The sequence below is a fragment of the Mandrillus leucophaeus genome, unplaced genomic scaffold (genome assembly GCF_000951045.1).
Source record: "Mandrillus leucophaeus isolate KB7577 unplaced genomic scaffold, Mleu.le_1.0 Scaffold314, whole genome shotgun sequence".
In the NCBI taxonomy this organism is placed as follows: Eukaryota; Metazoa; Chordata; class Mammalia; order Primates; family Cercopithecidae; genus Mandrillus; species Mandrillus leucophaeus.
The window spans coordinates 1,311,878-1,322,593 of NW_012103299.1; the positions used below are offsets into that span (position 1 = coordinate 1,311,878).

Below are 10,716 nucleotides of genomic sequence, written 5' to 3' on the forward strand. Positions count from 1 at the left end.
CCTCAGAAGTGCACTGGTCTGAACACGTCTGTTTAGGGGTCTGCCTTCCCCTCCAGATAGGTTGGTTCTTGAGGGTAAGAACATACCTAGTTTGGTTTCAGGTGTGGGCATGTGACAGGTTCAGAGACTGAGCTTTTGAGCCAAGGAGTCAAAGGAGAGGCAGCACACGGGACTTTTCCTGAAACTTCTTTAAAGGGTCACTAAACTGGCATGATACGAGTCACTGGAGGATGTTCTGGTGGCTGAAAAGGGACAGCCTGCCTGAGAGTGCCATCAGCTCAGAGGAAGGCAGAACTGAGAGACAGAGGCAGAGGCCTGAGGACATCATGTGAATACCCAGATCTAGCTGTTCCTGAAGCTAGACTGATCTGTTCTGGGCATGAATCAGTACATTCTGCTCCCTCTCCTTTTTATTTTTATTTTTTTCTTAAGTTGGATTTCAGTCTCTTACAATGCAGTGGGCCTAGATTAATATGACCTTTTTGGCCAGGTGCGGTGGCTCACGCCTGTAATCCCAGCACTTTGGGAGGCCAAGGTGGGTGGATCATAAGTTCAAGAGATCGAGACCATCTTGGCTAACACGGTGAAACCCCACCTCTACTAAAAATACAAAAAATTAGCTGGGTGTGGTGGCAGGCGCCTGTAGTCCCAGCTACTCGGGAGGCTGAGGCAGGAGAATGGTGTGAACCCGGGAGGTGGAGCTTGCAGTGAGCTGAGATTGCACCACTGCACTCCAGCCTGGGCGACAAGCAAGACTCCATCTCAAAAAAAAAAAAAAAAAAAAAAAAAAAACCCTTTTTTTTTTTTTTTTTTTTTTTTTTTTCACGAATCCCCTCAAAAAAAAAAAAAAAAAAAAAAAAAAATGACCTTCTTCTTTCTTTCTTTTTTTTTTTTTTGAGACAGAATTTTGCTCTTGTTGCCCAGGCTGGAGTGCTATGGCACAATCTCAGCTTACCACAACCTCCACCTCCTGGGTTCAAGCCATTTTCCTGCCTCAGCCTCCCTAGTAGCTGGGATTATAGGCGCACACCACCACGTCCGGCTCATTTTTTGTATTTTTAGCAGAGACGAGGTTTCACCATGTGGGCCAGGCCGGTCTCGAACTCCCGACCTCAGGTGATCCACCCGCTTTGGCCTCCAAAGTCCTGGGATTACAGGCTTGAGCCACCGCGCTCGGCCCTATCTTTTTTTTCTTTACTCAAAAAAGTCTTATCAGATAGCATCTGTGAAAATGTTGCCTGGTCCAGTAGAAGGACATAGCGTTGTGGGAAGGAAATCTGGAAGGGGAGAAAGGATCCTGGGTTTTGGGCAGCCTCGGCCCCTAAGACTTTGGTAAAGGGGTGCGAAACGTGTATCTGAAAGATTTTGCCTTGACTCTGGAGCAGGCCCACCTGGGCCAATCCTGCTTTCCCTTTGGCCTCCTTGTCTGTAAAATGAGAACACTATTGTGAAGATTCATTGTGAGAATGTGTGGTTTGTGATGCTTGATAAATGCTGGTTTCTGTTATCCCATTGCTTCCTAAAACTCAGTGTCACCAAGCCAGGCTGTTCTAACCATCCAGAAGGCGCAGGCCTGGGCAGCTCCCTCTCCTTGTTCACCCCACTCCCCTACTCCCCGCTCCCACTCCTGCTACCACTGCCATGTTCCACCCCAGAAATTTGGGCCCCAAAGCCTGGCCTAGAGGAAGCCCAACCAAACTGGTCAGGCTGGCCTGGCCTGGCCTCTGCTAGAAACTTACAGGTCCTTATCTCCACCATGACTAAATTTGGATCTTAAACTCACAGACAATCAGCCTGGGAATTCCTGACAAATTCCAGCAAGGGCCAGCTGTTCTCTGGCTTTTGCAGAGTAGGGAGATCATTTTTTCCAAGTAACAAGTTTAAATGAAAAGTCATACTTGCTCATTATGGAAATCTGGGAAATCTGGGAAATTTTCTATAATGAGCAAGTATGAGAAAAAGGCACCAATAAGACCATCACTCAGACACAGCCCTCATGGACATTTCACTCCTTTCTTTCTGCTCTTTCCAATGCATGGGCAGGTTTTTGGGCTGTTGGTGTTTTGTCTGTTTTTTTTTTTCATCTATGAGATCACGGTGTATGTGCAATTTTATATCTTGATTTTTTAAATCACATTTTAACATAAACCTGTGTTATAAACTAACAATCGTTGCTTGGTGCTGGGTGCCAGATGCTGTGCCTGGCACATCACTGTATGATCTCAGTAACACTTACACCCATTCTAAAATCAGGGACTATTATTGTTCTTGCTTTGAAGATGAGGAAACTGAAGCACAAGGAGGTTAAGCGTCTTCCCCAATGTCTTGGTGAGGCCCTGGCAGTCTGGCTTCATGCCCATGCCATTCGCCCCATATGTATCGGTATCATGGTTTACTCAACTATTCCCTACACAGAGGCCTGTTGTTTTCGCCCGACCTGCATGCATTCTTTTTTTTTTTTTTTTTCTTTGAGATGGAGTCTCGCCCTGTCACCCAGGCTAGAGTGCAATGGCGCAATCTCGGCTTACTGCAACCTCCGCCTCTCAGGTTCAAGTGATCCTCCTGCCTCAGCCTCCCGAGTAGCTGGGATTACAGGCATGCACCACCACGCCCGGCTGAGTTTTTGTATCTTGAGTAGACAGGGTTTCATCGTGTTGGCCAGGATGGTCTTGAACTCTTGACCTCATGATCTGCCCGCCTCGGGCATGCATTCTTCAGGACTCATTTTCTCTGGAGATTGCGATTCCCCACTTTCAGCCCACAGAGTTCAGACAGGGCACCTATTGGGTGCAGGTGAGCACCCATCCTGGGCCTGACCAATCAGAACCCTGTATCTCCCTGTCCTGTGACTAGTTCAGGAGCGGACACGTGATCTGAGCTGGTCCCTGCAGGGACTGCTCAAAGGCAGGATGCTGGTGGCCCTGCAGGAGGCATCTCGAGAACCTACCTGGGAATGGGGCCAGATCACAGGGCTGAGCGAGAGGGGAGAGGCTAGTCCTGATGCAGCATTTCAGACCCTGGTTCCACTTGCACACAGAGTGGGTTCTGCTACTGGACTTTCCAGTTCCCTAGCTCTTTATCCCCCTAAAACCTATCTGAGTTGGGTTTCTGTCACTTGTAACCAACAGTCTTGGTGAATACACCCTGGTTGTTGGACATTAGGGTTGTTCACAACTTTTTACTCCTCTAGAAGATGCTGCAGTGAATATCTTTACATGTAGATTTCATCCTTGATTAGAATGATTTCCTTGTGATTTTCACAGAAGTGTATTTGGCAAAGGCATCAAACATTGTCGGTGTTCTATAGACATTTTGCAATTTATTTCCCCAAGGCTGACAATGATTTGGATCCTCACCTTCATTCCCCATCAGTGTATGTAAGTGGGATTTTAAAAATTGAGTTCTGAAGAGTTTTTTTTTTTTTTTTTAACAAGCCAAAGTTGTATTTTTTTTAAACAGGAAAATTATGTCAATATAAAACAGATAAAAACAGACAAAAATCAAAACACACAACACAGAAAAGCACAACACGCAAGACCAGTGCAAACCCTTCCCAACCCACTTCCCAGGTTTTAAAACTTTGATTACAGATCCCCAAGGATTAGACTGTATTGGAGAGGTCACAGTATTGAATCAGAAGACATGTTTTAAAAGGTCTGTACACAGGTAGTGGTATGTGGGGTGGGGGATGTACACTTCATCACTCCAACATCAAAAACAGGATGCAAAAAGAATTTCAGCGATGATCACAGATTTCTAGAACCCTACCACGTATGCCAGCCCCCCCATCCCCATCCACTTTTAAAAGTTGCTTTTAAAAAGGATAAAAAGTGCACAGACACTTTCGTAAGGCACAGACAGATTGTCGCACAAGTCGTTTCATTAGGGACTCGGATAAGACAGCGAGACAGTTAAATACCAAGAAATGCCAGGAGGCCGCATGTTCCTGAGCCGGTGCCCCGTGCCAGGACTGGGGCAGGGGCAGGGCCGAGCAGTGGGAGGTTATTGCCTCTCTGCCTCAACTGGACGGACTCACTGGGGTTCTCCTGGGCCTTGGCGACTGATTTCCAGGGCCTGAAAGCAGCAATTAGCCAACTTCCCCACTGCGTCTCCCTAGCAGGACCTGAGGGTGATCACCAACCCGCAGGGCCTCCGGGGGCTCTGCTTAACGCCGTTTTGGCAGCAGCTCGCTGACTGCAACGTGCCCAGCATTTCCAGTGCAGAGAAGGTTCTGTGAAGCGTGCAGCAGGTTCTGATCAAGAAGGCAGCCTTTGGACACCCACCTCCACGGACCCAAGGCAGCAGATGCCCAAGAGAGCCCAGTGGATTCTGCCCCAAATACCCCACTCTCCTCTTAGTGTCACCCCTGCTGGCATCACAGCTGGGGCACAGTCCTCTCTGCTCTATCCTCACACACGTCACACATATTAGGTGCTCAGCAAATGTTTGCGGAGTATCTTTGTGTGTGTATGTGGTGCTGTTTTACCAAAGCCCTGAGCACTCAGAATCTGGTTTCTGGTTGACTCAGCAAACCTTTACTGAGTACCTACTATGTGTTAGGACAGGACCAGCACCAGGGGGTCAGAGAAAAGTTCACCCTGTGTCCTGAACACAGGCCATGCTGATTAGTGGGCATCAAGGGACTGAAAACGTGGTGCTGCGGTGAGGGGACCAGCTCCATCCCAGGGGACTCCCCGTTCTGAGAACCTGCTAGGACAAGGAGCCAGATTTGCCTTGGAAACAGCCCAGTTTTTCAGGAGGCTCCGAATGAACGCGCACAAGACCATTGACAATGGGGTGTTTTCAGGTCTCCCCTGTCCCAGCCCTGGAGCCCCGGCTGCTGTGGCCCAGAAGAGCACACGATGGGCAGTGAGCCTGGAACAGCCAAGGGCTGGGTCACGTGAGGGGGTGCTCAAGGGGCTGGGGCCTCGCTGGAGGGGGTGGCGATCACAGGGCCTAGGAAGGTGGTAGAACAGGGCCCCAGGTCCCTCCCCAACTGTGGACACCCCTGCATAACGAGAGAGGGCCCTTGGGTTGGAGTCCAGATCTCACAGAGCTCGGCTCTGCCAGAAGGTGGGCAGTGAGCAGACGAGCCTGGAAGGGAGGCCGCTTTCCCTCCCAGGGTGTGGGCAGCGGAGGGGCCCTGGCTGGGGCTGGAACCTCCACATAGGCACAGGTGCCCGGACTTTCTCCAAGTGGGTTTCAAGGGAGAAAACTCAGTCTCGAGCTTCCTGGGACTTGGAGCCAGGCAGTGGGAGTGTGGGATGTGGCACCAGACACTCCTGGGTTTGAATCCCAGCCCTGCCATCTCCTGTTGTGTGATCATGAGGTCGTTTCACTCACAGGACCTCAGTTTCCTTACCTGCCACGTGGGATAATACCAGCTTTCATAGAGTGTAAGTAGCACAATTTTTTCTTCTTCACACGTGAACATCTCTGATTGGAAGGAGCTGTACAGTTTTAGCATCTTAGTTAAGATTGGCGGCGTTTTTTCCTTATGGTATGTAAAACAGTGTGTTTTATGACCGGCAGCGTCTTAGATGTGACTTATTATGGCAATAAGACCTGCCTCACAGGATTCACGCAGGAAGGCGCCTCTCTAGCCCAGTGCCAAGGCACACTGTAGGTGCAAAATAAAATATAGTGGCTCCTTTTCCTCTTTCTCTTGTCTCCTTCTCAAGACAGAACATAGTGGGGATGTGTGCGTCTCCTCTGTAGCACTAACGCTCAGAGCATCAGGAAACGTCTGGTTTTTAGAAGATAAACACCCCCTTACCTCCTCTTGGAAACAGGGAGGCTATTTATAGCAGCTGCAGAGCAGGTTGAATGGGCCACTACTCCCTTCTTCCCAAGGTCACAGGTCGCCAGGAAATGCCTGGTCCATCCCTGGGTCCAGGCCTCAGTCACTGGTTTCCCAGTGGAGGCTGGACGTGACCCTGGCTGGAACCCAAAGGGGCAGCGAGGAAGGGCAGGAGAGTGGAGCTGCTTTCCCCCAGGCCACTGAGACCCCACAGCTTGTGACTGGGTCTCATAGTAGTCAGAAGACGGTTGCCTGGAGCACCACAGGCCTGGGGTGAGGAGTCCTCCCATGCAGGGCCTGTGCATGGCCCCGCCCACACCCAGCACATGCGGGAAACTGAATTCAGCCAGGCACCCAGGGCTGCCTGGATTCTCAAACTCTTATTTTGGCAAACACTGCGGTTCCAAAAGCTGCTCAAAAGATTCTGCTGCCAAATTAAAATGTGGGAATTTCCCCAGATTTTCTAGGGAAAAGTAAATAATCAGGGATTCTTGAGGGGGCAAGAGAGTGGGGGCCTTAAGTTAGAATCAGGTCAGACAACCGTGACCACTCCCAGCTAGAGGAGGAACAGGAGGCCCTGAACCCGCCAGTATCCATGGGCACCAGCTGGTCTATGGGGCTGGATCTGGTGAGGGCTGGGCCCAGCTTCGCTCTGGGCACCCAGACACCCAGCAAGTGTTTATTATATGAATGCATTAACTCCCCTGTCCCTCCTTCCCTCCTTCAGCAGGACATGAACAGATTAGGAATTGTAATACAAATGGTACTTGCTTTTTGCAAGCCGTCTCAGGCTTTTCAGAACATTGTGCTGGTCCTCCCAAGAACTCTTGGAGTTGTCAGGTTCTAGACTTCTAACTGGGGACTGAAAAATAGACAGGCCAAGGGACTTCCCTAATGGGACATCACAGAAGAGGGCAGAGGTGGCCAGAACTGGGGGCAAGAAGGGAGGGACAGGCCTGGGCCAGCCCCTCAGCCCAGGTATGATCTGCGAGTCTGCAGAGATGGGCAGGCATGAGGGGTGGGTCAGGGCCAGGGTCCCAGGAAATCCCAGCAGGTAGGTCTGGGAAGGGAGAGAATCCCAATGCCAGCATTTGTAGTTACTGTCTCGATCATTAGTTAACATACTGATCAGTGAACACTTTCGTAACCAGCGGAGGAAGATACACTGAGAATCAGAACAAGGACCAAAAGTTGTAACCAAAGTTATAAAGCCCTCGTTCCTCCTCCTGCCAGCAGGTCCCCTGGGAACGCCAAGCCCAGGGGCCACCGCAGGAAGGTAGAGAGCTGTCTGCGTGGTGGAGTGGCCTTTCCAGCTCTAGCTGCATCACCTGCCTCTAGGATTCTCTCTCTCCCACAGAAACAGACCCTCGGCTGGTCTTCTCCTTGGAGACGGGGAGGAGCATTACAGAGACTTGCCTCTAGAGACAGAGACAAGGTATGATGTGTCTATTATTAGACGGTCTGGGGGTGAAGGGGTGAAAAGATGACACAACCCAGAGGGCTTGGCCTCGGTGCCCATCACACCTAGCTCTAAGACCCAGTAAGAAATGAAGAAGTGAATTGTTCTGTTCTCTGCCCACCTTCCCCTCAAGGAGTTGACGCTTTGGAGCTGTAAACAATGAGTTATTTTTGCCTCCCCTTAGAGAATCTGAGCATCTCTTTTCTACACCACCCCAGGGAGTTCTGTTAGGGTCAGGCTTCGTACATTCAAAACCAGCTACGTCCCATCCCCAGAAAGCAAACAACTTCTAGTCATGCCAACATCGGGGCTCCGGATTGCACGCTCCCTCCCAGAGCCGGGACCCCTGGTAAAATCGCTACACGTTCATTCTCTCTCTCACACACACATTCTCTCTGTTCTCCCTCCCCTCCCTCCCCTCCCCCTCTCTCACACTCAACCCAACCCCAGCAAGAAGCATTGCACAGACAGAGGACGCTGTTTCCCAGTTGAAAGGTCACCAAGGGACAGGGTGATCTGCCAGGCAGTTCCTGAGCTTGCTCTCGGACGGCCTTTTGGGGGCAAAGCACTTTGGAGCCGGAAGCAACCCCTGCCTGGGCTGAGGCCCCGGGGGCCTCGCGACACGACTGTCACGCCTTGCCCACCACTGGAGAGACGGCCGCTGCCCGTGGACTCCCTGGCAGCCTCGTGGTTGCCCAGCCCAGGGGGGCTTCAGAAAGGTGACCTTGCTCTGGCCAAGGCCCGTGGGCAGGTTAGGCTATGGCCTGTAGATCTTAATGACGTCCTTGATGGGCCGCCGGCAGATGGGGCAGCAGGCCCGGGCCTGCCGCTTGAGCCGCAGGCCGCAGCTGTGGCACAGGCACATGTGTCCACACGTGTAGATGACCGTGTCCACCTCGCCATCGAAGCACACCGTGCACTCGCCATTCTTGATGCCTGCCGGCTCCGGTGGGAACACGGGAGACACCGGGGGGCTCAGCGGGGAGCTGGGGGCCGTCACTGCCGAAAGGGAGAAGAGGACATACGTTAATAATGTCGCTCTCGGGTGGGCTCTGTTGGGGCAACTCCAAGAATGCAGTGCTGCTCGGCGGGACCAGTGGGAGGACACTTTTGGGAGATACTAATTTTAGTTTACCTTCTGGGACCTTTCTCTACCCTTCTACTCCCAAACACCAAGATAAAATGCCACCACTGTCACCCTTTGGAATGTCCTATTTAGACACTACTTCTCCCTCCGCTGAGCATACAGCTGAGGGAAGGAGAGGATGCGGGGGAAAGGCGGCCACCCTGCTCAGCCCCTGGAAGGCCGTTGGCACAGCCAGAAGAGCCAGGCCAGCTGCCAGCCCCTGCCCCTGCCCCTGCCCGGGTTTGCATTTCCTTACCCAGGGATGACTCAGATGCTGAGGAGGACTGGTTGACACTGAAGGTCATATCTGAATCACTATCGTCCTGGGAGCCGCTGAGGGACCCTGATGGAGTCGTGGTCGCAGGGCTGGACTGCAGGGTACCTGAGGCCCAAAGAGATTCCATCAGGGGCAGTGGGAGGTTGGACCTGCCCTGCTAGTCCACAGTTCTTCACTGCTTTGCACCTTAGCTTTCGCGTCTGTCTAACCAGAGGACCAGAGCTATCTCCCAGGGCTCTGCTGAGGACTGAAGAGCATGTCCAAGTGTGGTGCCTCTGTTCTTTGTCTACCCAGCCTCCATTCTCATTTCTTTCAGAAACAGCCCTGGGATGTCCTTTTGGGATACTAATGTGCCCTCCCTCATAGGATAAGGGCCAGGAGCTTATGGGAACTGCCACTCCCTGGTCTCAGTAGTAGTGGTTCAGGAAAGGGCACTTAACCCACGTAAGACCCCTGAGACCCAAGTCTGCAACTTTTACTGGAACTACTAGGAAAGAAGGAACTCATTCCATTCACTGGGAGGGAAGCCTGGAGCTGGAAGAGCCAGCCTGTGGCAAAGGCCTGCCTGAGAGTGATGCCAACACAGAGGCAAGCAGAGCTTTGAGTTGGAAAGAGAGGTGGGATCCTGCTGACATCCTTCCAGTATCTAGATCCAGCTGTTCTTGAACTCACCCAATATACTCCCAGACATTTCCTTTTTGCTTAGGGCACTGTGAGTGGGGCTTTGCCCCTTGCAAGAAGATCCCTGACTACTAATGCTCAACATGGTTGAGTTTTCTTCCCCAAGCCTGCTGTTGGTTCAGACAATAACAGGTTATTTTTTAAGATGAAGAGATGCCCCTTCCCTTGCCCTACCTGAGAATGAATGGACAGATAATGGGCACTTCATCTCGGGCTGAAATGATGACTATGTCTGATGGTTCCTCAAAAACACAAAACAAAACAAACCTTCCCCCTCCCCAAAAAACACCTTGAACAAATAACCACCACTGCCACCCGGCTCCTCCTCTGCCCTCATGAAGACAGCAACAGCTGCTGTTGTTACTGTTACCACTGATTAAACCCAGGGCTGTGTCAGGCCCCGCTCAAGGCATTATATGCACCTGATTTCACCCTCATGACAACCCCATGAAGCAGGTATCCCTCTCTTTCTACACAAAGGAAACAGGCTCAGGAGACTCTGTGATTTGTCCAGCATCTTCAAAGCTGACCAGCGATGTGACCCTGGGACAGTCATTTAATCTCTCTGTGCTTCATTGTCTTATCTGTAGGTGGGGATAATGATACTGATTTCGTAGGGTCAAAGGGAGGATAAAATTCAGTGAGGGAACACATGAGCTGTTGTCTGCTTCTTATTGCTTGGACTCTACTTTTTGAGCCATGAACTTGGAGCCAGGCTCTCCGGGAAGCCTTCTCTGAACATCTCCTTCACTCCACCAAGCTGGGAGAAGAGCCCCTGGCTGTAGCAAATGTCACACCGTGCAGCTCTCCATTAGGGTGTCTGTGAGCTCCTAACCGGCATGGAGTGTGTCCTGTTCTCTGCTGGCCCTATCCTGGTGCCTACGGCCGGGCCCACAGCTGGTGGCTGCTCTTTGCCTATTTGTGGCATGAATAAAGGCAAAAATTATCTCAAAATAGGATGGTTCAAGCCTCCATTCCACTTTCTGTGGACGATACTATTCTTATTTCCTCTTTCATGTGCAGTCGAATTTATTTTTTCCCTACACTTACTGTGCATTACATGTTAAAAACACCCTAATATAGCAAATCATAACGGAACTAAAAATCGCACTGACCATTTACTGCGGAGATACAGCCCGCCAAACCTGGAGACCAGCCAGTTACCTATCTAGGTCGGTGGTTTATAAAATGTGGTCCAGAGAGCCGCAACGTCAGCATCCCCGGGCACTTGCCAGAAACGCACCGTGGACCCACTGAATTGGGAACTCCGGGGTGGAGCCCGGCAATTTTGGACGTGGTGGATCGTGCTGGGCGCTCAGTTGGGAAGCGCGGGCTGGCCTTGGACGGTGCAGCGCCTAGCGAGCAGGGCGGGG

General features: G+C 51.4%; 1 protein-coding gene across 1 annotated transcript in view; it reads right to left on the bottom strand.

Annotated features, from left to right (window-relative positions):
• Positions 1-3,411: 3,411 nt before the first annotated feature.
• NEURL1B (neuralized E3 ubiquitin protein ligase 1B) overlaps positions 3,412-10,716 on the bottom strand; it is a 48,959-nt gene continuing 41,654 nt past the window's right edge. Inside the window, exons 5-6 of the mRNA XM_011987722.1 lie at positions 8,642-8,767; positions 3,412-8,258 (exon numbers count right to left, since the gene is read on the bottom strand). Of these exons, the coding sequence (XP_011843112.1) occupies positions 8,017-8,258; positions 8,642-8,767 (368 nt within the window). The 3' untranslated portion in view covers positions 3,412-8,016. The remainder of the gene's footprint in view (positions 8,259-8,641; positions 8,768-10,716) is intronic.